At 35.5% G+C, this 27,623-nt stretch overlaps 1 protein-coding gene and 1 long non-coding RNA gene across 2 annotated transcripts in view; one reads left to right on the top strand and one right to left on the bottom strand.

The window, feature by feature from the left end:
* Positions 1–27,623, top strand: part of LOC119515001 — a 107,628-nt gene that overhangs the window by 60,920 nt on the left and 19,085 nt on the right. The gene's annotated exons all lie outside the window — the stretch shown is intronic.
* CPD (carboxypeptidase D) overlaps positions 616–27,623 on the bottom strand; it is a 126,477-nt gene continuing 99,469 nt past the window's right edge. The window contains exons 9-21 of the mRNA XM_037810846.1: positions 21,768–21,870; positions 21,149–21,291; positions 19,678–19,847; positions 15,760–16,083; positions 13,851–14,046; positions 11,563–11,698; positions 10,523–10,654; positions 9,660–9,755; positions 9,484–9,548; positions 7,846–7,977; positions 6,446–6,631; positions 6,047–6,146; positions 616–4,708 (exon numbers count right to left, since the gene is read on the bottom strand). Of these exons, the coding sequence (XP_037666774.1) occupies positions 4,482–4,708; positions 6,047–6,146; positions 6,446–6,631; positions 7,846–7,977; positions 9,484–9,548; positions 9,660–9,755; positions 10,523–10,654; positions 11,563–11,698; positions 13,851–14,046; positions 15,760–16,083; positions 19,678–19,847; positions 21,149–21,291; positions 21,768–21,870 (2,010 nt within the window). The 3' untranslated portion in view covers positions 616–4,481. The remainder of the gene's footprint in view (positions 4,709–6,046; positions 6,147–6,445; positions 6,632–7,845; positions 7,978–9,483; positions 9,549–9,659; positions 9,756–10,522; positions 10,655–11,562; positions 11,699–13,850; positions 14,047–15,759; positions 16,084–19,677; positions 19,848–21,148; positions 21,292–21,767; positions 21,871–27,623) is intronic.

Here is a 27,623-nt window from a genome sequence, read left to right as displayed (position 1 = left end):
ATCAATCATAGATTGGTCTAACTTCAAAGTCTATGTTCCAACCTGTATTATACTCCCTAAATTTTGTACAAGATTAGAGCAAAGGCTTTTTTTTTTCCTTTCTTAAAGAAGAACCAATCATTATTATTTCCATTTATATTTCTCTGGTTTGTACTATGAGTTCCTCGTCATCAGAACCCATGTTTCTTATATAACTTTCCTTTCTCAATTCCTAGTACAGTAGCAGTATCAATAAATTGCTGCTAAATGAAAAGGAATATTAAAACAGAAGAGCCAGGACACATTTTAACTGGAAAAAGAACCAAATTTTTTAAAAATAAGTTTTAAATGGGTACATAAGCCTTTCAATGGTCAGTTTTGTGGTGGTTATTGTGAAATGACTGGACAGATATTAATCTAGCTGAGCAACAAACAGAAAAAGAGAACTGTGGCCACCATATGATATGATTATTTGAGAAACAAATCTTCTTTTTAGTCAATTCATGAAGACAGAAACACTCTACAAATACTACCTATATTCCCAGAAAAACCACATACATTCCTTTCAGTTTAGAACTATAACTTTTTCTGGTCTAGTGTTTTTGAAAAAAGATTATGAAACAAAACACAAAGAAAGACAAACATCATAAAATAAATTTTATACAGGATTAGTAGATCTGTTTACATATAAAAAAACAGAAAGGACCTCATTACAGTTAGATTTCACATAAATTACACAGATTGACTTTTTAAAACTACTATTCAACTTCATTTAAAGTCCCTTTTAAAAATTTCATTTTGAAGGCACAGTGCATGAAATAAACCAAAGACTGAAGCACTTGTGTTGAATGAGTGTTGGATACCTCATATAAATAGCTATAGATTGTTCTGGAGTTGGGGAGTGTCACTCTGAAAAAATGGAGAGGTGAAAAGTTGATCTTTAATCTGAGCATTAAAAAATACCATTAGGTCATACCTCCAGAACGTCTGCAGCATGGCCAGCATAGAATGTAGCTTGTACACTCATGTTATGCCATTTATAAAAATTATAATAATCACACATATTTACATATTTATATTCAATTTCTTCAAAGTGGTAATCTACCTCCAAATTTCATAATATATTCTGTTAAATCAAAATCAACCAGGATAATATTTTGATAGTCAAATATTTGTTAATTATTGCTAAAAATAGGAGAAATGGGTGTTGGGTGAGATTTCTTCATGAACTGGAATACCAAGCTCATTTGGCATTAATCAAAGACCTTAATCATCCCACAAAAATCTGCTTTAATCAAAACAAATCAGAAACCCAAAGAATTATCAAAAGGTTGCTAGAGAGAAAATCATAGTGGAATTTTTAGTAGTAACAACAGAGCAAAAATATACAGGAAACACTGGGTTGCTACTGTTAAAAACAATTCCACTAGAGAACTATAACATAGGGCACTATGCTAGAATAGCCAAGCAGCTTTTAATACAGGAGGCACAAATGTATTTCTGGCGATAAGAAGATAAAACTAATGCTGAGAACAAATGGAAGTGGAGGATCAGGTCATCATTATCGTGTAACCTCATGTTGCTCAGGAGCACAATAAGCTCAGGCATAAGAACTACCTTTTATTTATTTGTCAACTCATAATTAGCTTTGAAATTCAATATTCATTAATTTACCAAAGTCATCAAAAATTAACCAATCACACTGGGCCAAATATAATATGTTTCCTCTCTGAAGGATGGTGAAGTCCCAAGGCAAATTCCCTTCAATGAGAATCACAAGCTTTCCTCAACTGGATAGGGTCCCACGTACTACTCAAGCATTCAGCAAAATACATCAAAATCAAAGAGTCTTTCCTTCTGAAATTACTTGGGCTCATCTTACTGAACTACATGATCAATACAAGCACATTTACAGAGGCAAATACTTGGAACATTACCTACTGTCACTTGGCCTTTATTAAGGAGTTGGGACCGAACAGGGCTTACAAACTTATCACCAGGACAAAAACCATGCCTTGTGAATAAAGAAAGGCACAATTCAGATTTGGGCAAATTACTTAATACTGTGATACTTAACTTTCCTCTGTGATTCCAAAGAAACAGAAAGCCCCAAGGAAAAACACTGAAGAAATGCATTCCTCATCCCATATGGCTTTATGCGTAGGCAGTTAATGTGGTCTAATCTAAATACATTAGATCCACAAATAAAAGACAAAGCAAGGCTGAGAACACAGTCTTAGTAGTCATGGATCCTGTACATTCATGTTAATAGATAACAGGCTGAGAAGACCTTGTTTTCCAACACAATAATTATTTAGAAATTCATTAAATATTCAAGAATTACAGCAGAATTTGGTTTTCTTTCAGAAAAAATTACTAAAGAACTATTATGTTCATTTCTGAACAAATTTTACACATGCTTAAAAGGCAAAGCCTCCAGCCACTGAGATATAAAGACATGTTTATTTCAAGAAGCAGTAAATTTAAAAAGTATCCTCTAGTGAAGACAACTGTTAACAAAGGCTGTCACAACAACTCTGTTTCATTTCTAGATGCAATGTCTCAAGCAGACACAGCCATTCTTAGGCCCATAGTTTGTTTGCACTCTTAAAAATAAAGCTGAAAAAGAGCACCACCACCACAATACCCCCTTAAAGAAAACAAAGTATTATTAGAAGAAATGAAATCATGCATATTTCATACTTATTAGCACCCCATAAACTCTGTTATATGCATATGGTGGGATGAGAACAGGGTGACAAAAGGCTCAAAATTTGTAGTTGCTAATAGCAGGATTAACACCAGAATGGCTTAACCTTGAACCACCCAAACCACCCAAATTTATCAGCTACTCACTAATAAATGTCATGACCTTATTACTGCTGCTAAACCAAATCTCTTTTTATAAGTTACTCTGGATGCATTCCACACAAAACTTTATGAATGACCTAAGTGGGTGGTAAATCACTCTGCTTGAAGACTTTGAGATGACTGATAACATTAGTGGATACAGAATACAATTTGAAGGATGAAAGCAAATTTTTAGATCTCCAGATTTAGTACAAGTTAAGCTGCAACTTGGCCATTAAGACATTCGAAGGTATTAAACCATTAGATCATTGGTAAGACTCATACTTAGAAAAAGCATCATTTTCATTTAATAGCGTGATTCAAAAGACACAATAAAGTACAAATCTTTCAGGTGTTTGCAATAACCCGACTGGCAGTAAAGATAACACTTTCATACCACAGTCTTATATCACATGGTATTCCACAGTTTATGTTTTGTTTTTTTTTTTTTTAAATGGAGGGAGGTGTATTTAAATGCTGAAAAGTGAACTTTTAACAAAATTGGTCAATCAAAAGAGACTGTCAAACAAAACATTACGACAAAGATCCCAATCACTTGCAGAGGCCTAAATGAACAAGACTAGCCAAGCTATTTCACTAACAGTAAAGGGCATGGACTTGGGCTGGAGCATGAAGTGTAGATATTTTTTGTTCAATTGTAGGTTAAAAATGTGTGAGTAGGTCTCTTCCATCTTTCCAGATGTTTTCAGTAGAATTCAGATCTTGTAGACTGCTGGATCATCTAGAAATCATCATGACAATGTAGGAAAAGGTTCAAATTTAGAATCAGGCATTCCTAGAATAAATTAGTGCTTCACAGATAAAAGCAGCAGCACCTATGGGTTTTTACCAAGTTAAAAGAAAGGCAACATGAGCTTTAGCTGTTGCTAGATCTCCCTCTCAGCGCCAGTCTAATGGACATTTAGATCTTTCACAACAAAGTCAACAAGTTCTCCCTTAAAATGGGGAGATTTAGAACTTTGCTAAATGTTACAAGAGAGGTAGTGAAATCCTGCTTAGAGCACGGCCCACCAGTTCTGATCTAGACATGAAACAGGTTAGAAAGCTGAATGAGGAAGCCCATTTATTTCCTAATGTCATGTATGTTTAAAAATCAATTCAATTTCTGTTAAACCTGAATAATAAAAGAAATTCCAGCTATTTAATAACTGGAGAAAAGTACTCTTCAGTAGGTTGACAGAACCTCGAGTTTTTAAAGCTTTATGTCAGATTCTGACTGCTGTCCCTGCCTTAATGTTTCTGGATTCTTTTGGCTATTTAAAGTAAAGGAAAAAAGGCTAAAGCCCTAGTAAACACTTGATGTGCAAAATACAACATCCACTAGTTGGCTTTATGCAGTTATTATATAAGCTCCAAACAGCTCATCTTAAATTAAAAGAAAAACAAAGTGGCTGCCGCATCTCTGCTGCATAAATAGAAATCAGATTTTTTTTTTTTTAAAGGAAAGAGTTCTATAAGGAAGGGAAGTTCAGAACTGCCAACCAAATTCACAGAGAATACAAATTTAGCAAGTTAACTCCCCAAAGCTCTTTGAAAAAGCAAAATAGTCTCTCTTCTTAATGCAGTGTCTCCCAAGAGGAACTGTAATTTTGCCTGGTACTTATGCTGGGAGATATGCAAGGTTGTGAGTGTCAGTGTTTGCTAGAATATAATGTTTCCTCTTCAGTGTCTGTTTCATCCTGGAACTCATGGCTTAAAAGGGATTTCTTTGAGCCAGTTGACATCATGCGAATTTCATCTTCATACTCGTCATGATGCTGCCTGAGCCGATGAAAGCCATCCTTGTGTCTGTTAGACTTGATCGAGCAGATGCACCAAATAATGCAAGCTGTTAGGATCAATGCTGACATGGTGGCCCCTGCCAAACAAAAACCACCATGTGAGTGGTGTTCCACTTTAAGGACATAAGTAGGCAGCTGCTTATAATGATACATTTTATAAATACCCCTCATTTATTTTATTTTTATTTCATGAACTTAAAAACAACCTTTTGTTTTTACAGAAGCAGTACATGTACAGTATGCAAAATTAGAAAATATACATCGGCAACAATATCAAAACCCAAACCAAAAATTCCAACATCTTCACATTTCTATTACCCAGAGATCAATTTTAATAACCGTAGTGCATATTTTTCCAAATCCTTCTTTGAGCTTGTACTTGTATTTTTTTTTCTTTTACCACTATGAAATTACACTGTACCTCATTTATTTTAAATATTTGTAGATAAGGTTAATTATCAAATCAAGAGTCTTAGAATCATAATAAAATTAAGTTCCCAACAGCTAACGTGTAGCAGAGCCAGATTTAAACCATGGGTGAACTCTGGCTCCTGTGTTTTCAACACTAAGCTATTCACACTTGATCTGGTTCAAACTAAGAATACTTTAAACCCTCCACAATAGGCTCCAGGATTTAATCTTGTTTCCAATAAACCACTCTCTCTCAACTAAGGATCTCTCCCATACATATCATTTAACAAAATTTGGTTACTTTGTCTTTAAGTTCAAATAGCACTTAGAAATGAACCAAGGTTCTTGTGGCAAACAGATACAATACAGAGTATTTATTATTTTAACATATTTTTCCTCTTAACTTTTCAGTAATTCAAGCAATGGCATAAATTAACCCTGGAGAAAACAAGTATTTTCTCCTTCCTGGATCTTGGAAAAACAGAATTAATATAAATCAAAGTCCAAGTAATTTATGACATTAATATAAAGCAAATCATTTATTCAATAAGTATTCATTAAGATGTACTACATGCCAACCATGGTCCTAGGCTCTGGGGTTACAGATAAACTCCCTGCTCTCTCAGAGCTTATGTTTTAGTGGAAGACAGTGAATATAGACTAATAAATGGATAAATATATAACATTATCAGTAGTGATAAGTGCTATAATGGAAAGAAGTAGGGTGGAGACAGTGACAGGGATACTATTTTAGCGAGGGTGATCAGGGAAGGCTCTTTCTGAAGTTACATTTGAGTACAGACATGAAAAACTGAGGGCAGGGGAAGGGGGAGAGCAAGCCGTGAGAACATCTGGGAGAACAATGCTCCAGGAAAATCATGTTTAGATAAGGAGCCGTCAGAAGACAAATAATCACCTCAGGTGACAGTGGAGGTGATCCACCTTCAAACTGAAATGTCAAGACTGGTTTTAACTTCAACTACTGAAACTTAAAATTTCTTTACCTGATACAGTTACCACAAGCTCTCTTGGCAAACCAAATATTCGGTTATCTGTGTCAAAGACTATCACCACAGAACTAGCTGCATCATGATGCACAAAGACCTAGGAGGAAAAAGTGTCATAATTATGAAAAAGTTTACTTAAGGTATACCATATCACTGCTATATTTTCCAGGGCCTTAACAGCAAATCAAGGAGTCCCTTCATTGTCATCTAAAGTATTCAAAATGCCATAAGTTCCCTTTCATTTCCAAAGAACAGAAAGATAATCATATATGATAATCAAGAGGTAATCACACTTTTTATTTATTTATTACCCTGAAACTTTCTAACAAGAATTTCAAAATAAAATAGAAGTACTATTAAAAATAAGAATTTACATGATACTACTCAAGTTCTTACCTGTGAATGTTGTTGCTGGTATCCATCGGCAATGGCATTGATGTTATGGAAACCTGGGGCTAGCAGCACATGGAAATAGCCTCCCTCTTTGGTGTGTACTTTTATTCCATCATTGAGTACAATGACCGCCTTAGAGACTGGTTTTCCACTCTTATCTTTAACAAATCCATGAACTCCCTTGTGAACCTGAAAAAAAAAATGTTTAAAATACAAATTTATGGTTATAATGCCAGATATTCTAGAGACAATAGCTTGAGGTGTGTCAAAGAGAAAGAAAGAAACAAACAAACATAAGTCTGGTTTGTTCCTCCCCACTGACTCTGACCTTGTTTAGTTATTTATATACTGCTTCAGAATCATTGCGAATGAGACAAGAGAAAAGAGAACTCTGATACAATCAAAGCTTAAAGTGTCAGAATCCGTATCTTCTGATGCCTTTAGTGATTTCGTTTTCACCTCTGCCTCCAGTAACTTTGTGTGATACTCAAATTACAGAGCCTGCAACATCTTACAAGGTCAAATTACCTAAATTACAGAAGATTCCAGATAAATGAACTCGTGGCATCTGTGCCGGTTTGAATGTATTATGTCCCCCAAAAGGCCATTATCTTTGATACAATCTTGTGTGGGCAGACCTATTAGTGTTGATTAGATTGTAATTTGATTGAGTGTTTCCATGGACATACGACCCACCCAACTGTAGGTGATAACTCTGACTGGATAATTTCCATGGAGGTGTGGCACTGCCCATTCAGCTTGGGCCTTGATTAGTTTACTAGAGCACTATATAAGCTCAGACAGAAGGAGCGAGCTAACTACAACCAAGAGGGACACTGAAGAATGCACAGGAGCTGAGAGAGGAGCTGCAGCTTACAGACATTTTGGAGATGGCCTTTGAAAGAAGACTTTTGCTCCTGAGAAGCTAAGAGGGGACAAATGCCCCAAGAGCAACTGAGAGTGACATTTTGAAGAGGAGCTGCTGCCTAGAGAGGAATGTCCTGCGAGAAAGCCATTTTGAAACCAGAACTCTGGAGCAGATGCCAGCCACTTGCCTTCCCAGCTAACAGATTTTCTGGTTGCCATTGGCCATCCTCCAGTGAAGGCACCCAATAGTTGATGCATTATCTTGGACACTTTATGGCCTTAAGACTGTAACTGTGTAACCAAATAAACCCCTTTTATAAAAGCCAATCCATTTCTGGTATTCTGCATAATGGTAGCACTGGCAAACTGGAACAGCATCTATACTTAGGAAATAAAAATGAACAAAGCTCTTCTATTTCTAAAGTTTAAAATAAATAATATACATTTTTGGTAAAAGATTAAGAAAATACTTTGATAAAGGTTTTCACTGAACATATTCCTGGGAGTTCACTTCTAGTTAAAAGGAAAAGACTCACCTCCACTAACATGCTCAGAAGAGATTTTTTATTTTCTGCCCACAAGGAAGGAAGTTGTGCTGCACTAGGAAAGTAACAGCAGCTTGTGTATACTGTGATTTCTGGACAGTGGCCAAAGGTGACACTAAAATCCTGGAATATAAAATTCAAAAACAAATGCAGAATTAATAAGTAAAAATAAGAATGAGGCTATATAACATAATAAATGGAATAAAAAAGAAAACCTGGGTGAAGTAAACAAAATCTGTAAAGCATTTTACAGCAAATATAAATAAACCATTTAATATTATAGTTAGTTGTAATATGACAGCAACTAACAGATGGTGAGTGCCTTGAGGACAAGGACTATGTCTAATTGATCTCTGTATCTCCAGTGCTTCTCATAGAGCCTGGCAGATACAGGGGATTCATTAGGGTTTGTTGAATAAATGAATAAGTTTATGCAGAGAGCCCACTTCCCTCTAAACCCTGGAACTTTGCTGCTGTTCTTGGAGCTCTGGAGGTAGAAGCACATGCACTTGCCCTCTGATACTCTCCACCTGGAGTCTGCTGGTGACAATTGCTGCTACATGCAGTCTAGGATTTATCTAGGCAAAGGAACTACCTGTGTGGACAGGTTAAAAACCTAACTTAGCACCTTTCCCCCCAAATCTGTTCCTTTTCCTAACTTTCCTAATATAGTTAATGGCATTAACTCATTTTTTCACACAGACTTGAAATCTCTCATCTTTTACTTCTGCATCTTGCTATCATCCCAGAATTGGTCCAAAACCTGTCAATTCTACCTCTATAATAGCTCCAAAACTTCATCCCTCCACTCTACTCCCATTGCCTCTAGTACAGTGCCTCAGTACTTCAGGTCTAGACTGTTCCAAACTAGTCTTCTTGCACCACAGTCTCTCTCTCCTCCATCTACCTTAACCCACTGTTAAGAGATTAATTTTCCCATAGCACAGCTCAAATTATGTCACTATATCTCTGCTCAAAAACATGCAGTGGCTTCCCATTCATTCCTTACTCAAACAAAGCAGTCAAAGTCCCAAATTCTCTTTCTATTCTTGCCTTCCATGCCTCTCCATTATATCACACATTCTAACTAACCTAGACTGCTTACTGACCTCTGCTCATATTGCTTCCTCTTTCTGGAATGTCCTGCCTCACCATCTTTGCATCTAAATGCCGTCTTTATAGGAAGAAGTTACATCTCTGACTAGCACATTTAGAGTTCCTCTCTTTTAGATCAAATCAGTTAATTCTGTAATATACTTATCTGTGCAATGGGCCAGGGAATATATTTCATCACTATATCCCATACAGCAAAGTGCCTCACATATACAAAATTCTATGTGTAAATAGATAAAGGTGGGAAGGCAGGCAGAAAAGGGAATGAAGTCATTTTTCTGGTTGCACACATGAATGGAATGACCAACTAACCACCAATTCCTAACAACTCCTGACTAATTTCAAGTGGAAGAGAAACTAATCAAAATGCTGTCAGACATTAAATTAAGGGTTATACTTTTCAAGAAAGCCATGAAGCAGATGCCATTTACTTTGCTATAACAGAAAAGTCACCTATTCTTTCATTTGAAGGACAATAGTCATAATTCCATTCTCAACATACTGTATAAAGCATACCTTCATGCTCCCCAGGTGACTATGCCATTCTGCTCCACGCATTACTCCTCCTGGAATATTCTCATCTATGAAAACATTGAGAGATGTAGGATCAAAAAGACAATAAGAAAAGAAATACCTCTCATCTCTGCCACCAAAACAACAAAAACAACAACAAAGGATAGAGAAATACCTACCTGATTTATTTGGGCAACTGGGCTGACCCATGTGCATTGATGGATGATTATTTGCATAAAGAGATGCCAAATGCTTTAGAGTCTCTTTGTTTTTCACTACAAAGAAATATTCAGAAGTCAGTGGAGAAAGATTTTTCACCAAGTTCAATTTCATGGCTAAGAAAGTCATCTTCTCCTTCTAGTAAATCTTGTATTCCACTGAAGTTTATTGAGAAATTAATATAATTAACCACATGGTTTTGTTAGTCCAGGCTAGTTAGACCAAGAAGACAAACATCTTCCTTATATTATAAGGTAGTAATGGTGAGTTTATGAAACAGGCTATCACACCAAAATACAAACTTGTTTTGGTATGTTTTTATTACATTTGGGGGCAGCTGTGGCCTGATAATATTCTTTGTAAACTGCATTAATATCAACCCAACTGTCTCCATATACAATGGTCCCATTGATCATGAGGTGCAGTCAGTCAAGATTTAGAGAAGGTGAGGGAGACTCTGTATAGTTAATATTTAGTTACGTATAATATGGGTTTCTTGAGGGCAGGCACTGTCTCTTACTCACTTTTGTATTCCCAATTTCTATGGACATAAATAATTGCTCAATAAATGTTTGTAGACTAAACTGAACAGCTGTCACAAGATGGCTAGACTCAAACAAACATGGGATATCCATAGATCTGACCTCTCTCCTCAAGTAACTGAATTCTGTTTATGTACGTATAATCTTCTTAGGTTGGTTATTTGCTCACACAGTGTGCTCATATGCTCACCATTTAAAAAAATTTAGAAGGAACATTACCTAATTGGAATTTCTTATCTAAGCTTAAATAGTACATATGTGTGAAGTGACATTCTACATACCTGTCTGTACTGGTTTATCATATGGATAAGTGACCAGCACAGAACCACCATCTAAAGCAACTGAAAGACTGAAGTCCTGTTTTAGAATCAAATTTTCAATGATAGTTTTAGTCTCAGGCTGGGAGGCATTATCTAAAAAACAGAAAAGTCAAATATAAAATATTAAAATTTTTTTAATATGAGTAGCCAAGAAACTATTCTTAACTTGGGCACAATCAAAATGCTAATTGACAAAATTTGTAGATAAGAACTTTATTTCTCCAGAAGTCACAATCTCAAGAAAGAGAGATTCATTCTAGAAATTAGATTATTCTCAATTTTACATCAGAATTAATTAATTAATATTAATTAATATACTGTTAATGACTCTAAGCAAGTTTAAGAAATTCTTACAGGAAAAAAAGGGGACAGACACATCCTCCTGTAAAAAATAATTTAGGAAATATACAACCTAACTTTGAAATAAAATAAGATTTTCAGCAAGTAGGGTGTTTTCTTCAACAATGTTTGCAAGAGGAAAAAAAATCAAAACAAACTGAATGTCCATCGGCAAGGAAATTAAAAGGCCATTAATAGGAATGTTAAAAATGTACAAGTACTGAAATGGAAAGATGTCAATGATATATTCAAGGAAAATAGTTGCAGAATAATATGTATAGTTGGTGATCCCATTTATGCAAAGAAGAAACGAGTTCATCCAAATCAACACAGGCATTTATCATGCATGTGCACGTGCATGTGTGTGTGTGCTCATACAGGGAGGGGAGAGAGAGTGTGAATACACATTCTAGTGATGGAACACCCCAGTAGAAGTGATTGCATTTCTTAGAAAGAACTTGAATTACTTTCATAAATGAAAAAAGGAAAAAAATCTAAAAAGTTTTCTGGATGTCTGTATTCATTTATACTTTCACATACATACCCTAGAAAAGAAATTACCCCCATTACTCATTTACAATATAGGGTCAGCCAATCTCCTAGCAAAGAGAAATGAACTTTTCTTCCAAGTGCTCTGATATAAGCTTAAAAATTAGTCTTACTTGTAAAGTCTGTATCCAAGTCTTTGCCATGAGCATTTGTTTGTCCTATCTTTGAGGTACAGTCTTTCTCTTGTGCTCTCTCTCGCCCATCTGGATTTAGAGAAGGGACAATCACAATTCTAGTCCTGTCAATCAACTAAAACAGAAATAGAAATCAATGTGTTTATTAGATCTAGGGGAATTAACAGACACCCTCCATGCCTTAAACAGAAAGTCTTTATTGTTTGTTTTAGACTTTAAATGCAGAATGAAAAGTCTCTCTTGCTCCAAATAAATTAAAAAAGAAACAAAAAACGACTGCATAACTCATGTTCCCAAGACCTTCTAGTGACTTAGAACAGGTGTCCAAAGCCCAAACCCAGCCTGCCACCTGCTACTATATATAAAGTTTTATTGGCACACAGTCATGCCCATTTGTTTACATGTAACTTCTTGTCTGCTACAATGGCAGAGTTAAGTAGATGCAACATAGAATGTCTGCCTCACAAAGCCTAAAATATATATTATCTGGCCCTTTACAGAAAAAGTTTGCTGATCACTGGCTTAGAACAATAACAATTGTGAGACCATATTTTTTTTATTAAAAACTAGAATGCAGTTTTGATCATCCAACAAATTTCACAATGTGTGGAAACAATGAGACAGAAGAACTGAAATCAGCATTTAAAAAAAAAAACAAAACTCAGGTGAGATATTTGTCTTACCCATAATATTCTTCTCCAGATGATCCACAGGCATTAATACCTACATATGTGGCATGAACTAATTTCTGATACAGTTCATTCTATATTTTTTGTACTAGTAAAATCAGAATAAGCAATCTACTGGCTTATTTATTATATTGTAAATATATTATATATTATTTATTATAAATGCTTGGGCTTCACTATAAGAATCAGAATCTCTGGTGAAAGGGTCTGGCATGTGTATTTTTTCTTAAGCTTTTCAGGTAATTCTGACTCTTAGCTCAAAACAAATGGTAATTTGAAGTGATTTATCTTATGAGTAACTGTTCAAGCCCAATTAGATCAGTGAGACAAATTCTGATAAAGGAGGAGTTTAAAAATTCCTGGTAGGTATTTTGCCTAGGACATAGTCTCTTATGGTTGAGATCAGTAGGTCACAATTCTGCCAAACATGAGAATAACCTAGGGAGTTTTGAAAGGAACATTGCTGCTTCTGAGAGTGGGACCCAGGCATCATTATTTTTAAAAGCTTTGCAGGTGTTTCTAATATGCAGCCAGTGTTGAGAATTACTGTCCTAGACACATTTCCCAACAAAAAATGTCTGATTCGCTACTTGTATCCAACATGAAGAAGTCAATGGAATTTTCTTTATTGAAGATGGTAAAGCAGTTTTTGATCAAGTCTGATTTAAGTTCATCTCACCTGATCCCAAAGTCCCTTCTGGTCCTAATAAGGACATCAACTGTTTCCAAATTTCTTTTGGGGAGGCAGTATGGGCTTTAGAATATGATACATGAGTTTAAATCCCAGTTTTAACATTTACTAGCTGCATGACCTCCTGTAAGTTATCAAATCTCACTGCATTAGTTCTCCATCTATAAAATGGAGATAATCATAAATATAGGGTTGAGGATTAAAATAATGATGTATGTAAAGTACCTGGTATACCACCTGGCACACAGTCGGTATTCAGCAAATATTAGCTCTCTTTCCCTTTCCTAAGTTCACTATAGACAGTGCCAACTAGTGAGTGTTCTCCTTCCTTTCCTTCTCTGAGACACCAGAGAACAGGTTGCTTAATCAGACATGACCAGGACTCTGGATCAAAGTTAGTCCTTTTTCTGCAGTCATGGATGGTTAAAGTAGACAAGGCCATCTTGCTTCTTCTAAAATCTCTTAGCAGCCAAGGTAGCCAATAATCTTGTATTTATTACATGAAAAGCAAAATCGATTTGTCTTCCACTACAAGTATCCTAACTTTAAGTAACTGGGGATAAAAGTCACTAAAGTTAGACTGTATAGAACTTTGAGGAGAAGCTGGAAGGGTAACTTGACTATTATATAAAAGAGTAGAGGATTGAATGCAAAACTTTAGTATTTTTTCCTCTATGCCTCTTAACATATACAAAGAAATATAATAGAAAGGCACTATTAATATGATTATATATAAAGATAGTCCAAATTTAAAGGGTAAATTTATAATGCTCTAAAAGTGCCTCTGTATACAGTTTAACAAGGAGAATATTTAAAAAGGTGCCTTGACGTCTATGTATCACCAAGTTTTTTGCATTTAAAGTATGTCAAACAGGCTGTTCTCTTACTTGGGTAACAGTTGGGTTCTTTTTGTAGTTCAGGCAGAGAAATTCTGCCAGAGCCAAAAGCAGTTCAGTTCCAACTGGAGCATTTCCATGTATTCCAGCTACAAAACGAATCTTTGGTTCTTCAGGCTCAGATATATTGGGCTTATTGGAGATTTCAAGGGACCAAATGTGACGATATTCAGCACTCTGTCCCAAACTTTCAAAAACCAGAAGCAAAAGTCAGCAAGTAATCATGCATTATGTTGATGTTGACTTATGGAATTTAAAAAAAGACATGAAAATAAAACATGAGAAGTCTTAAAAAGTCTTTAAAGAACAAATCATTCTGTCAGATAACCTTAAGAAAATTAGTTTTCCTTGAGCAAAGAAAGTAGAATAGAAGTAGGATAACAGATTTGGAAAAGATGATTTAGTTCAGCATACCTCCGAATTAATTCTCATGCAATCTTCCCAGTACTTGCTCTATCTTCTATAACCTGCACTACCATTTAGTTAATATATTTCTTTAAAACTAACTCAAATTTTTATTACAGAAATATTTAAATATATACAAAATAAGAAAACCTCACTTTTAAATCACAGTAAAAATAATGCAATGAAACCAAAACAGTGGTCACTCTGACTGCCAATAGTGCTAAGCTTAGGGCCTGCTTTCTTTGATGCACAAGAATTAGATTAAAAAAACACATATATTAGCAATAAACTGAGAAGGATTAATAAAAAAAAAATTGCTTTCTCACCATGTGATTTAATAATACTTATTACCTGTTAATGTACCTAAAATTATTTTATGTCTGACTTCCTGGCAAGTATTCCATATTTGGGGGAAATATTTTAAAAGTTAATCTTGAGTTGGAAAGTTAAAAAAAAAAAATCTAAACAAACTATGTAAAAAGGATATCAAAATAACTTCCAATTTTGGGGGGTTATTTTAAAATAAAGACTATAAGCTGTATATTGCACTAAAATGAATAATATTAAAATATGAGGTAGGCATAAATATTCAAGAATCAGTTGAGGAAGACAGGTCACTGGTATTGCCAAGACAAATATCACTCTTTGCATCTATGAACATTATAAGTCAATATTTGAGAAGCTAAATTTACTAGCAAAATTTATAGGATCAATGAAGAAAAACAATGCAAAAAACATATAAGACTAGATAATGTTCATTAGATCATGCCGCAGAGAACTCTAAGCTCAGGGTAAAATGAAAAGCAAAGGCCTATGACAAACAATTATAGATCACTAAATCATGGAAATAATTCTGGAGTAACTACAATGAGATCTAAAGAGGACTTATAATGAAATAGTGAAAGTGAGGCAGAGAAGCCCAGAAAGTGAAAGTAAAGCCTGGCTCAGCCATTGGTTTTACATAAGCCAGGATTGCATATTTTTTTCCTGGAATCCTGAATCGCAGATGTCCCTTATGCTGTGGATGACAGAGACTGTGAATAGACTTCAGTATAGGAAATGAAGGCAACCAGGTTTCATTTTCTAATTTGAAAACTGTTACACATGTTCTCTGATAGGTATATTCACACTTCCTTCCAAATTCCTCCCGTGCCCCCAGTAAAACAAAACAAAGTTACACAATATTTAGTCAGAACACAAATCTGCAGTTCAGAAGTGGAAAGGGTTTTGAAATCAGCCAAAGTAATCATTAGGAAGAGTAATTTTCAATTCCTGAGGCACAGGCTATACATTGCTAATCCCACAGGTACTTCTTCTCCAAAGTTCATCATAAAGAAGTAATTGTTAGAAAGATCTCCAAGCAAATATTTGTTGCAAAATAAATAAACTCCAGCTCTCTCAAATATTGCTAAATAAGTGACAAGAATCATTCAACGTGGCTAATACTGGATGTACTTGTTTAAAAAAACAAAGGCAGTAAGAAGATGGCACTTACTTGGTAAGATTTGTAATATGTGGATAGTTCATCACAAGTCCTCTCAGAAACTCTGATAAGTCTTTGTATGAATGGTACCGATAAAGAGCCAGATTTGAAGAAGAGCGTACCAAGAGGGCTTCCAAACCATTCTCAGCTGAAAGGTCTTTAATTAAAGTTTCAAACTCTTTAGTAGTTGGATCACTGATGTCATCAGTGTTGATGTTATTCCCCTTTCCTTTCTTTGATTCACTGTTTGAATCCACTGAAGAACGAACAAGTGTGAAGTTGACCTGAATGGCACCTTCACTCTTTACGGTCACATTCTTGGTAACTGGATTATACCTATAATAAAAGAGACAAATCATAGCCACACATCTTCAGCTGGAGTGCCCAAGCTTAGGGAAAACAGAGGTGTGAGGAGGGTTTGTGAATTCTCAGGTTAAATGTTATTCATCATCCTAGAGAATCTAATTTTTGACTGATAATTTAAGATTTTTAAAACAATAAAAGAACAGATGCATGAGAAACTAAAATATTAATGAGTTTCTAAGATTAAACATATGACTTCAAAAGAAATTTTGTGGGGAAGAGAGAAGATCGCAGCATAGAGATGAGTAGAAGTTAGTTAGTCTCCCTCAGAGCAACTATAAACAACCAGGAACAATTAGTAAAAGATCTGGAATAACTGCTGGGAGATGACCGTGACTGACCATACATCATGCAACAATCTGGATTGAGAGAAATGCCCAAGATCGCAGCATAAAATCTGTAAGTAAAAACTGCGGACCCGAGCTGAGAGCCCCTCCTTCACGGCAGCCTGAACTGCAAAACCTCACTGTGATGGAGATCAGCACTCTCTTAACAAGTGAATATACCTCAGCCCAGCTCCAACTGGGGTTTTAATGTTAACTACTCAATACAAACTACGAATCCCCAACAAGCACACAGAGGCTTTTGGTGATGATTGACCCTGGAGAGCCAGGAGACATATCTGTCTCAGGATGGGGAACCCAAAGAATCAGGTGCTATCTCCGGCAGACGGGTGAATCTGGGGGCCCATAGACTGACCTGAAAGGGGGCTTTCTGTCCCTTTCTCTCTCTCTCAACCTGGCGACTCAGTGGAGAAAGCCTTAGCTGTTTTCAGCTCACAGTGCTCTGCAGTAGAGAAAGCCTCAGCCGTTTTAAACTCTGACCCAGCACTCTGGGTCAGCACTCCGACCCAGACAAGGGTAGAGACAGCAGAGTCAGAGAAACAAAGAATCTATTTATATGCTAATGACATCTCTCTAGGGGGCATATCTTCCCTAAGAGGAAGAAGGAGGTGCCAAGCTCTACTACCTGCCTTCCATTCAGAACCAGACCCCAGAGCCTGGGGGAAAACAGCCATGGGCCACACCTTAGACCAGTCTGCAGTGACAGGCTGACGGATGCCGCCTGCTAGGCAGAAAAGCACAGGGTGTGTCAATCCTCTAAGACACACCATCAGGGAAACTGGATACTGAATATTTCTTCCTTCTGGGACTTGAGCCTGTTCTGGTCTGGGAAAACCTGATTGGGGTAACCAAGGAAACCAGATGCCTAGACATCAGAAAACTACAACCTAAACTAAGAAAAATGAAGTTATGGCTCAATCAAAGAAACAAACTTACACTTCAACTGAGATACAGGAATTGAAACAAAAAAATAATAAATCAATTCAAAAAGTTTAGGGAAGATATGGCAAAAGAGATAAAGGCTATAAAGAAAACACTGGGTGTACATAAGGCAGAAATTGAAAGTTTGAAAAAACAACTGACAGAATCTATGGAAATGAAGGGGACAACATGAGATGAAAGACCAAATGGAAACATATGACAGCAGATCTCAAGAGGGAGAAGAAAACACTCAGGAACTGGAGAACAAGACACCTGAAAGCCTACGCAAAAAAGAACAGATAGAGAAAAGAATGGAAAAAAATGAGCAACATCTCTGGGAACTTAAGGACAAAATGAAATGCAAGAATGTACATGTCATGGGTGTCCCAAAAGGAGAAGAGAAGGGAAAAGGGGCAGAAGCAATAATAGAGGAAACAATCAATGAATATTTCCCATCTCTAAAGGAAGACATAAAATTACAGATCCAAGAAGCACAGCATACCCCAAACAGAATAGATCTGCATAGGCCTACACCAAGACACTTAATAATCAGATATCAAATGTCAAAGATAAAGAGAGAATCCTGAAAGCAGCAAGAGAAAAATGATCTATCACATACAAAGGAAACTTAATAAAACTACGTGTGGATTTCTCAGCAGAAACCATGAAGACAAGAAGGAAGTGGTGTGATATATTTAAGATAGTGAAAGAGAAAAACTACCAACCAAGAATCTTATATCCAGCAAAACTGTCCTTCAAATATGAGGGAGAGTTTAAAATATTCTCTGACAGACAGACAATGACAGAGTTTGTGAACAAGATACCTGCTCTACAGGAAATACTAAAGGGAGCACTACAGACAGATAGGAAAAGACAGGAGTGAGAGGTTTGGAAAACAATTTTGGGTGATGGTAGCACACCAATGTAAGTACACCGAACAAAGATAACTATCAATATGCATGAAAGAGGAAGGTTAGGAGCACGTGGGACACCAGAAGAAAAGAGGAAAGATAAAGACTGGGACTGTATAACTCAGTGAAACCTACAGTGTTCAACAACTGTGATAAATTGTACAAATATGGTTTTTCATGAGGGAGAACAAATGAATGTCAACCGTGCAAGGTGTTAAAAATAGGGAGGTATTGGGAAAAAATACAATCAATGTAAACTAGGAGACAAAAAAAGAGAAGAAATTTTGTGCTTGCAATGGGCAACAACCCCATGTCTCCTGGATGGAATGTGAGTTCACTTGCCTGCCATCAGGGTATGTAAAGGGAAAAGTTTTGAAAAGCACTAACTTAGGACATTTTCTATCAAACACATTCTTCTTGCCACATTTCTGTTACCTTATTACCTTAGTTTATTCAATACTATGCCAAAATTGAAGAAAAAGAGAAAAGACCTCATTACTCATTAGTATGAGGTCCAAACTCATCCATTTATGGACCACTAGATATTTGAAAGTCATTTAAAAAATATTAATGGTAGCTATACATGTTTTTATGTACTTACCCTTACTTCAATGGGTATTCAAAATAATTCTTTGTAAACAAGATGGCTAATAGGGGGAAGGAGAAAATATCCTGTGGTAACGTCTACACTTATCAAAACATAAAAAGATAAGAGGATAAAAATATAAAAATAAGTTTCAGAGTAAACAGTCAAGTGGTTCCAATTCTAAGCTATTTATAAAAGAGGGGAAAAGATAGAAGTTATTTTTCAAAAAAAGTCATAAATTCATTCTTTTTCAATAAATATACCTTTATGGAAAGAAAACCTGTAAAACTTTGAAGGTATGCTTACTGGCAATAAGAACCAAAGTTCACAGAAGCAATAAGGCAATTTTACAACAGTGAAAAATAAGTCTCTGTGAAAGAGCTTTAAAAGGCTTTAAAAGGATACAAATGTAAGGCGGTGGTGGTATTTATTAGATAACATGACTAGAAGTATGTAGCAGAGCAAGAGTATTTTTTATTACAATACCCAGAATTGTTACCAATAGTGAGAAATCATTCACTATGGCTTTTACATCTGGACAAGGTGCAGTTGATCAGAAAGAGGAGGAGGGCAAAAGAGGGTACTGTTCAAAGTTCATAATTTCACAGATTTCTTACATCTGGTAGTTCATGCACTCACTTTGCCAGTAGAGGAGAGTCAAATGTGTAAACTGCTGTAAACTTCCCAGCATTAAACTGAAGATTGCTTAGCAAGCTTTCTAGGGCTTTCTGATATTAATCTTCCTGAATGGAACAATGTTTGTCTTATCCCCAAGCACTCAACTTCAAAGGATCTAGTCACTCACCCTCGAGCAGATGCTGTGATTTTATAAGTTCCTGGAACCAAGAGACGCCAGTAATCTCCAGTTTTGTAAGTAGTCACTGGGTGATTAACTTCAGCAACACTAATGGTGGCATTTAATATACCTCTGCCATCTGTGGCATCTAGGACAAATCCTCGGACCCCCTGATGAACCTGGATAAAGTACAGGGATACCCAGATTTCAATGATAAAGATCATTACGTACTTCTCTTGGGAGTTCCACATGCCAAAATAACAGACTGCTAATAATATAAACCTAAGAAACAAATAGGAATTTAGGAGTTCAGAGTAAAGCTAAATGTAAATGTCTATTAAACAAAATAGTTTCTGAAAGGCTAATTTTTCATAGGCTAGGTTGTCTTTATCATGAAGAATGTAAATAACACAGTTTAAACTTTAGCACATTCTAACAAATTTAGAATATAGGACATTCTACAACAAAACTGGCCTGACCTCTTGAAAAAGGAAATATCATTTACAAAAAAAATGGAAGGACTATTCTAGATTAAAAAGAGTAAAGAGATGCAATAATCAAATGCAATGCACAAAACTTGACTAGATCTTGGTTCTAAAATGCAGCTATAAAAGGACATTTGGGGGACAAGTGGGGGAAATTTGAATACGTACTAGAATTTAGCAATATTAAGGAATTATTGTTAATTTTCTTAGGTGAGTTAATGACATCTGGTTATGTAGGAGAAACTCCTTACCTCTGAGAAATGCATGCTGCATTTCTATTCAGGAGTAAAAATATAACATCTGCAATTTATTTTGAAATAGTTGAAAATACTTATGAGTATATCTATATAAATAATTTATACATAAATAAAGCAAATACAGCAAAGTGTTAATTGTTAAATCTAGGTGTAGGAATAGGAGTCTTTACTGAGACAGTCATAACTTTTCTATATGTTTAAAATTTTTTCAGAATATGTTTAAAAAATATGCAAACTCACAGCCTTTATGCCCCAACATTGAGAAAATAAAATAAAACAGAAAAGTACTGGCACAAAATTTTACTCAGGTTATCCTATTTAACCATTAGCATATTTCTTACAGTCATTACTAGTTGGGCACCATTTATATTCAAACAAAAAGAAATAAATTATTTCACAGTAAACTACCGGGAAAAAGAATAAAACATTTACCCCACAGCTCATCTTTCTATCACTTGACAAATGCTTGGGAATGTATCCAATTTATGTTAGACTTTAATGACAGGATGAAGAATGACCACTAACGTAAGAGCAAAACATCACTACCTTGTTTAATTGTTTTCTTCAACTCTATGCATTGAAAAAAATTCATTTCCATTCATGAATTATTTAGAGAAATGCACTAAAACACGAATGCGCCAAACTGGGACTTGAAAAGATGCATTCTAAAACCACATGTACACACAAATATCTTCTTGCTCTTGAGAGAAATTTCATACTTCATTCCTGAATAGTCACCTGTTTTATAAACTGGATTAGAGATCTCCGATTCTGTTCCCAAAATTTTGGCAGATCTTTCTCAAATGGATATTTCATACAGCCTAGTTCAATAGTCACTTCCAAGCAATTTGTGTGTAAGTAGTTCCAGTCCTGCATTCCACCTAAAGGTTAAAAAATTAAAGTCAGTCACTCTAAAGAAGTTCTAAATAACTCAGATCTCAAAAGGTTAGCAGCATTCCTAATAAAAAGCCAAATTTATCTTCTGTTAGCATTTAGTTTAAAAACCATTCATTCATTCATGTGAGGGTTCTTTAATGGTTTAGTACAAGCAGAACGCCCATACTTTCACATTCAGGAAGAATTCAACCATAGCTTACACTCTTCCTATTACCACATCTGAGGTTCTCTGTAACAGCCAAAAGTAAAATATAACACTTTCACCATGTTTTAGTGCATTATTTTTACTCAAAATGCATCAAATTCAAAAGTACTTCAAAAGATTATTTTGAATGTTTTTAACTAAATGATATTTTTAAAAGAATGACTATTTCTTAAAATTAAAAGATCAGTGACAGAAGCAACATTCAGGGGGAAAAAATCAATCAAGTTTATGGCATTGATATAAAATAATCTTTACCTGGGACATTGTACCAATTAGCTCCATTTGTTATTCCATGAGGAAAATATTCATTAGGGTATATATTCTTGCAAGGTCTACCTTGAAACATCTGGGAATTTTCCTGAAAAAAATTTTTTACAGTGAACAACCTCTAGCAATACAGTTTTTAATTGAAATTTCTTTTTTTTCTCAAAAGAATACTGAAGTTCAAATCTGGAAAGATCTCCAGGATATGTTGCTTGATGAAAGAAGAAAGATGTAAATCAATGTGGATAGTATCCTGCTTTTTTGTGGAAATAGGAATCTATATTTGTATTTGTTTGTATCTGCAATCAAAAAACACTGGAAGGATATAGGGAAATAATAAAAGATGTGTTGGGGTGGGTGGGAAAGGAGATGAGAAGCAGTGAGACTTTTCAACGTATGGCTTTCTGTGGCTTTTTGCCTAAGTGATTTTTCACTATGTGGATTTATTATCTATTTTTAAAAGTCAAAATTAAATGTGTTTTGTAAAAAAAAAAAAACATAGTGAAGATTTCATTTATTTCTTACAATTACAAGTAATATAAAACTCAGCCCAACTCTCCCCACTCAACAACAACAAAAAAATTGCTCATATTCATGTGTTCTCTTCATCCCTTCAAGAAACTTAAAGTTCAGAAAACATACATACAATTTGGAGTAAGGAGCTTACCCTGACTTTTAAGGAGACTGAGATGGTCCTGTGTCCTTTGACTGTACTCTGAACAACAAGTATCTCTAGCATAGGGTCTGGCATACAGACCATGTGCAATTGCTTGGTCAATAAAGGATAAGAAAAACTGCCATGGAGGCACAAAAATGCTACTGGAAGACAGAGAAAAGAATGAGCACTTCTGACAAGAGTGGCAGGAAAAGTTTCCTGGAAGAAATTAAGCTTTGACAGATGTTCAAACCTCATTTCTGATTTTGAAAATGGAAAAAAAGAAAAAGTATAGAAAAGTTCAAAGAAAAAAAATAATTTCTCATTTTCCCATCACCTACAATTAACCACTTAACTTTAAAAAATATAAACAATACCCTTCCACAAAACTATATACCAATTACATGACTATGATCCCATTGCTTTCTTACAATGAAAACTATAATTTTAGATTACTGTGATAATTATATATATGCAGTCTTGCTTTCCAATTTTCCCATTAAAGACTTGTACACATCTATATCTCTATCTCCATCTCCATGTATATCTATCTATACCTCTAGTTTTGAATTATATAGATGATGCAATACTGTTCTAATATAATATGCATTTATAAACATCCAAAAAATAAATAAAAATTTTAAGGATAAATTTAGAAACATTAATAGAATTCTAATATATTTCTAATGTATTTCTTTCTGCATCTTAATGGATCATCTAATATAAATCCCACTCTGGACACCACAGTTCTAGGCAGTAGCTATTAATATTTTGACTTTATACTCAGAGTAATAATGAGCCAGTGAAGATGTCTGAAAAACAGTGATATGTGAATTTTCACAGCTTTAGGAGGTTTACTCTGATAGTAATGTGAAAAATATATAAAAGCCAGGGAAACCCATCAGTGTGCTGCTGAAATAATCCAAGGAAGAGATAACGAACACCTAAAGAAAGTGGTGGCAGTTTGATTTTACCACATGCATTTTATTATCTCCTTTAATCCTCACAACTACTCTACTTTGACAGTTTTTTAAAAACCTAGTTAAAAGTTTTAAAGCAAAAAGTTTGATAACTTAAAGAAGACTGGGCAGGGGTATGTGTGTACAGTCTCAATTCATATATACACAAAGTCTAACAGTTATAAAACAGAATATTGAATGATGATCTCTAGGTTTATTTTTTCTTCTTTTTGCTTGTCTGTATTTTCTACTTTTTATAATATCTTTAATTATATGAAAAGATAATTTTTGAAAGAGGCTTTTATATTGTGGTGACAGATAAAGCAATTGGATGCAATTGTCAAAGCAGTGAAAATGGCCAAGTGCAGAATCTGCGTGTGTGTGTGTGTGTGTGTGTGTGTGTGTGTGTGTGGAGGTGGTGGGGGGAGGGGGGTAAAAGAGTAGGTGCATAGTCAATGAAAGATAAAAAAGAAAGTAGAACTTTACCAAACAACATGACAGGGAAGAAGTCATCAGTGTCAGACATCAAGGGGACAAGAGGGTCAAGAAATAGATCTCTGGTAACCTTTGAGGTGGCACTTCCAAATAAAACAATGTAGGCAGAGATCAGATTTTCAAAACTGAGGCATGAGAGAATAGTAAGGAAGTAGAGGCAAGTACAAACTATTCACATTTCTTTTTATGTCTTATTTTGAGCTAATTTTAGACTTGCAGAAAAGTTGCAAAAATAGTCGAGTTCCCATAACTGATTCAGCTTCCCCTAAATTTAGCATCTTATATAACCATAGTACAGTTGTTAAAATAAGGAAATGCACACCAGTATAATACTATTAAATAAACTACAGCTTTTTTTCCACCAGTTTTTCCAATAATGCCTCCCTGAAAGTTTCTTTTCCCTTGATTTCTGCATATTATATGTAAAAAGTTAAAATACAGGCAAGCAAAAGGAACAATGTACAAGTGCCAAATCTCTGCATCCTCACCAACACTTATTTTCTATTTTTAAATATCCATCCTAGTGCATGTGAATTGGTGCTTCATTGTGGTTTTCATTTGCATTTCCCTAATGACTAATGATGTTGACCATTTTTTCTGGTCCTTATTGGCCATTTATGTACTGTCTTTGGAGAAATGTGTATTCAAGTCTTCTGTTCATTTTTAAAATGGGTTGTTTCCTTTTTGTTTTTGTTGAGTTGCAGTTCTTTATTTAGTCTAGATATTAAATCCTCATCAGATAGATAATTGGCAAGTATTCTGCACATTATATAGCTTGTCTTTTCACTTTCTTGATAATGCCATTTTATGAACAATAGTTTTTAATTTTGATGATGTCCAATTTATCTATTTTTTTCTTTTACCACTTGTCCTTTTGGTGACATCTAAGCAATCATTTTCAAAACTAAGGTCATGATGGGGGACTGGTGGTTTGATGGGCTGAGCCCTCTACCACGGGACTTGCCCTTGGCAAGACTGTTGCTGCAAAGGAGAGGCTAGGCCTGCCTAAGAGCCTCCTCCCGAAAGCCTCTTTGTTGCTCAGATGTGGCCCTCTCTCTAGCTACGCCAACTTGAAAGGTGAAAGCACTGCCCTCCCCCCTACATGGGATCTGATACCCAGGGGAGTGAATCTCCCTGGCAACATGGAATATGTCTCCTGGGGAGGAATCTAGACCTGGCATCATGGGATGGAGAACATCTTCTTGACCAAAAGGGGGATGTGAAAGGAAATGAAATAAGCTTCACTGGCTGAAAGATTCCAAAAGGAGCCAAGAGGTCACTCTGGTGGGCACTCTCATGCACAATATAGACAACCCTTTTTAGGTTCTAAGGAATTGGAATAGCTATCACTAAGTACCAGAAACTATCAAACTACAACCCAGAACCCATGAATCTTCAAGATAACTGTACAAAAATGTAGCTTATGAGGGGTGACAATGTGATTGGGAAAGCCATATGGACCACACTCCCCTTTGTCTAGTGTATGGATGGATGAGTAGAAAAATGGGGGTGTGGGTTGGGGGGAAGGCACCCAGTGTTTTTTTGTTTTTTTTCTTTAACTTTATTTTGAAATAAATTCAAACTTACAGGAACAGTTCCAAAAACAATACAAACCCATACACAGAACTCCAGCATACCCCAACCCCCCTCCCCCCGATACCTCAATCCACCAATTTTAACATCCTGTCACACCACCATTTCTTTCCCTCCCTCCCTCCCTATCTATCATCCATCATCTATTACTCTGTCTTCTGAACATGAAAGTAAGCTGCACACATCCTTGAACAAACAATATAATTCACATACACATGTCCCATGAACAAGAACATTCTTTTATGCAATCACATTAAGTACAGCTAAGAAGTTCAAGAAATTCAACATTGATGCAAAGCTTACATTCTATATTTCTTTTTTTTCTTACATCCCAACTGTATCCCTTTGAGCCTCCTCTCTTCCATCTTCAGATCCCATCCAGGATCATCCTTGGCATTTAATTGTCATTATCTATTTAGACTTTTTTTTTTTTTCAATTGTGGAAACATATATACAGCCCAAATCTTGCCATTCCAACCCCTTGCTAGCATTCATTAGTGGGATTAATCACACTCAGAATGCTGCAATGCCACTACCTTCCCACCATCTATTACCAGAAATTTCCCTTCACCCCAAACAGAAACCCTACACTCATTTCTTAACTCCCCATTGCCTCTTCCCCCATTTCTCTTAACCCATACTCTACTTTTCATCTCTATGGTCATATTCTCTGATACTTTCTTTGTGTTTACCATGGGCTTAAATTTAACATCTTAAATCTATAACAATCTTGTTTTTCTTTGATACCAACTTAACTTCAATAGGACACATAAACTATGTTCCTATACTCCTCCATTCCCCCAGCTTTATGTAGTTCTTGTAAAAATTACATATTTTACATTGAGTCCAAAACCACTGATTTATCATTACAGTTTATGTATTTTAGATCCTGTAGGAAGTAAATAGTGGAGTTACAAATCAAAAATACAGTAGTATTGGTATTTATATTTACCATGTGATCTTGGCTGGTATTTCTTCATGTGGTTTCAGTCAATTGTTTAGTATCCCTTCCTTTCAACCTGCACAATTTCCTTTAGCATTTCTTATAGGACTGATCTACTGGTGATAAAGTCCCTCAGCTTTTGATTATCTGGGAATGTTTTCCTCTCCTCCTCATTTTTAACCTTCAGGTGTTTGTGAATTTTCTGTCTCTGATGGTTATTGACTTCTATTTGTATTCCATTGTGGTCAGAGAATGTGCTTTGAATAAATTCAATTTTTTTAAATGTATTGAGGCTTGTTTTATGTCCCAGCATATGGTCTATTCTGGAGAAAGATCCATGATCACTAGAGAAGAATATGTGTCCTGGTGATTTGGGATGTAATGTTCTATGTATGTCTGTTAAATTTCTCAATCTCTCTCTCTCCTTTCTTTGTTTCTCTGTTGGTAGGGCTCCCTTCAGTGTCTGAAGTAGGGCAGGTCTTTTATTAGCAAAATCTCTCAGCATTTGTTTGTGAAAAATTTAAGCTCTCCCTCAATTTTGAAGGAGAGCTTTGCTGGATAAAGTATTCCTGGTTGGAAATTTTTCTCTCTCAGAATTTTAAATATGTCATGCCACTGCCTTCTCGCCTCCACGGTGGCCGCTGAGTAGTCACTACTTAGTCTTAATGTTGTTTCCTTTGTATGTGGTGAATTGCTTTTCTCTTGCTGCTTTCAGAACTTGCTCTTTCTCTTCAGTATTTGACAATCTGATCAGAATACGTCTTCAAGTGGGTTTATTTGGATTTATTCTATTTGGAGTTCGCTGGGCATTTATGCTTTATGTATTTATATTGTGTAGAAGGTTTGGGAAGTTTTCCCCAAAAATTTCTTTGAATACTCTTTCTAGACCTTTACCCTTCTCTTCCCCTTCTGGGACACCAATGAGTCTTAAATTTGGACGTTTTATTTTATCTATCATATCGCTGAAGTCCATTTCATTTTTTTTTTATTTTTTCCCCATTCTTTCTTTTATTCTTTCATTTTCTGTTCTGTGGTCCTCGAGGATGCTGAGTCATTGTTCAGCTTCCTGTAGTCTTGTACTATGAGTATCCACAATCTTTTTAATTTGGTCAACAGTTTCTTTTATTTTCATAAGATCATCTATTTTTTTATTTACTCTTGCAATTTCTTCTTTATGCTCTTCTAGGGTCTTCTTCATGTCC

The sequence above is a fragment of the Choloepus didactylus genome, chromosome 18, assembly GCF_015220235.1.
Source record: "Choloepus didactylus isolate mChoDid1 chromosome 18, mChoDid1.pri, whole genome shotgun sequence".
Lineage (NCBI taxonomy): Eukaryota > Metazoa > Chordata > Mammalia > Pilosa > Megalonychidae > Choloepus > Choloepus didactylus.
The sequence above is the reverse complement of the archived record's forward strand: the minus strand, read 5'-3'. Positions and strand labels throughout refer to the sequence as shown.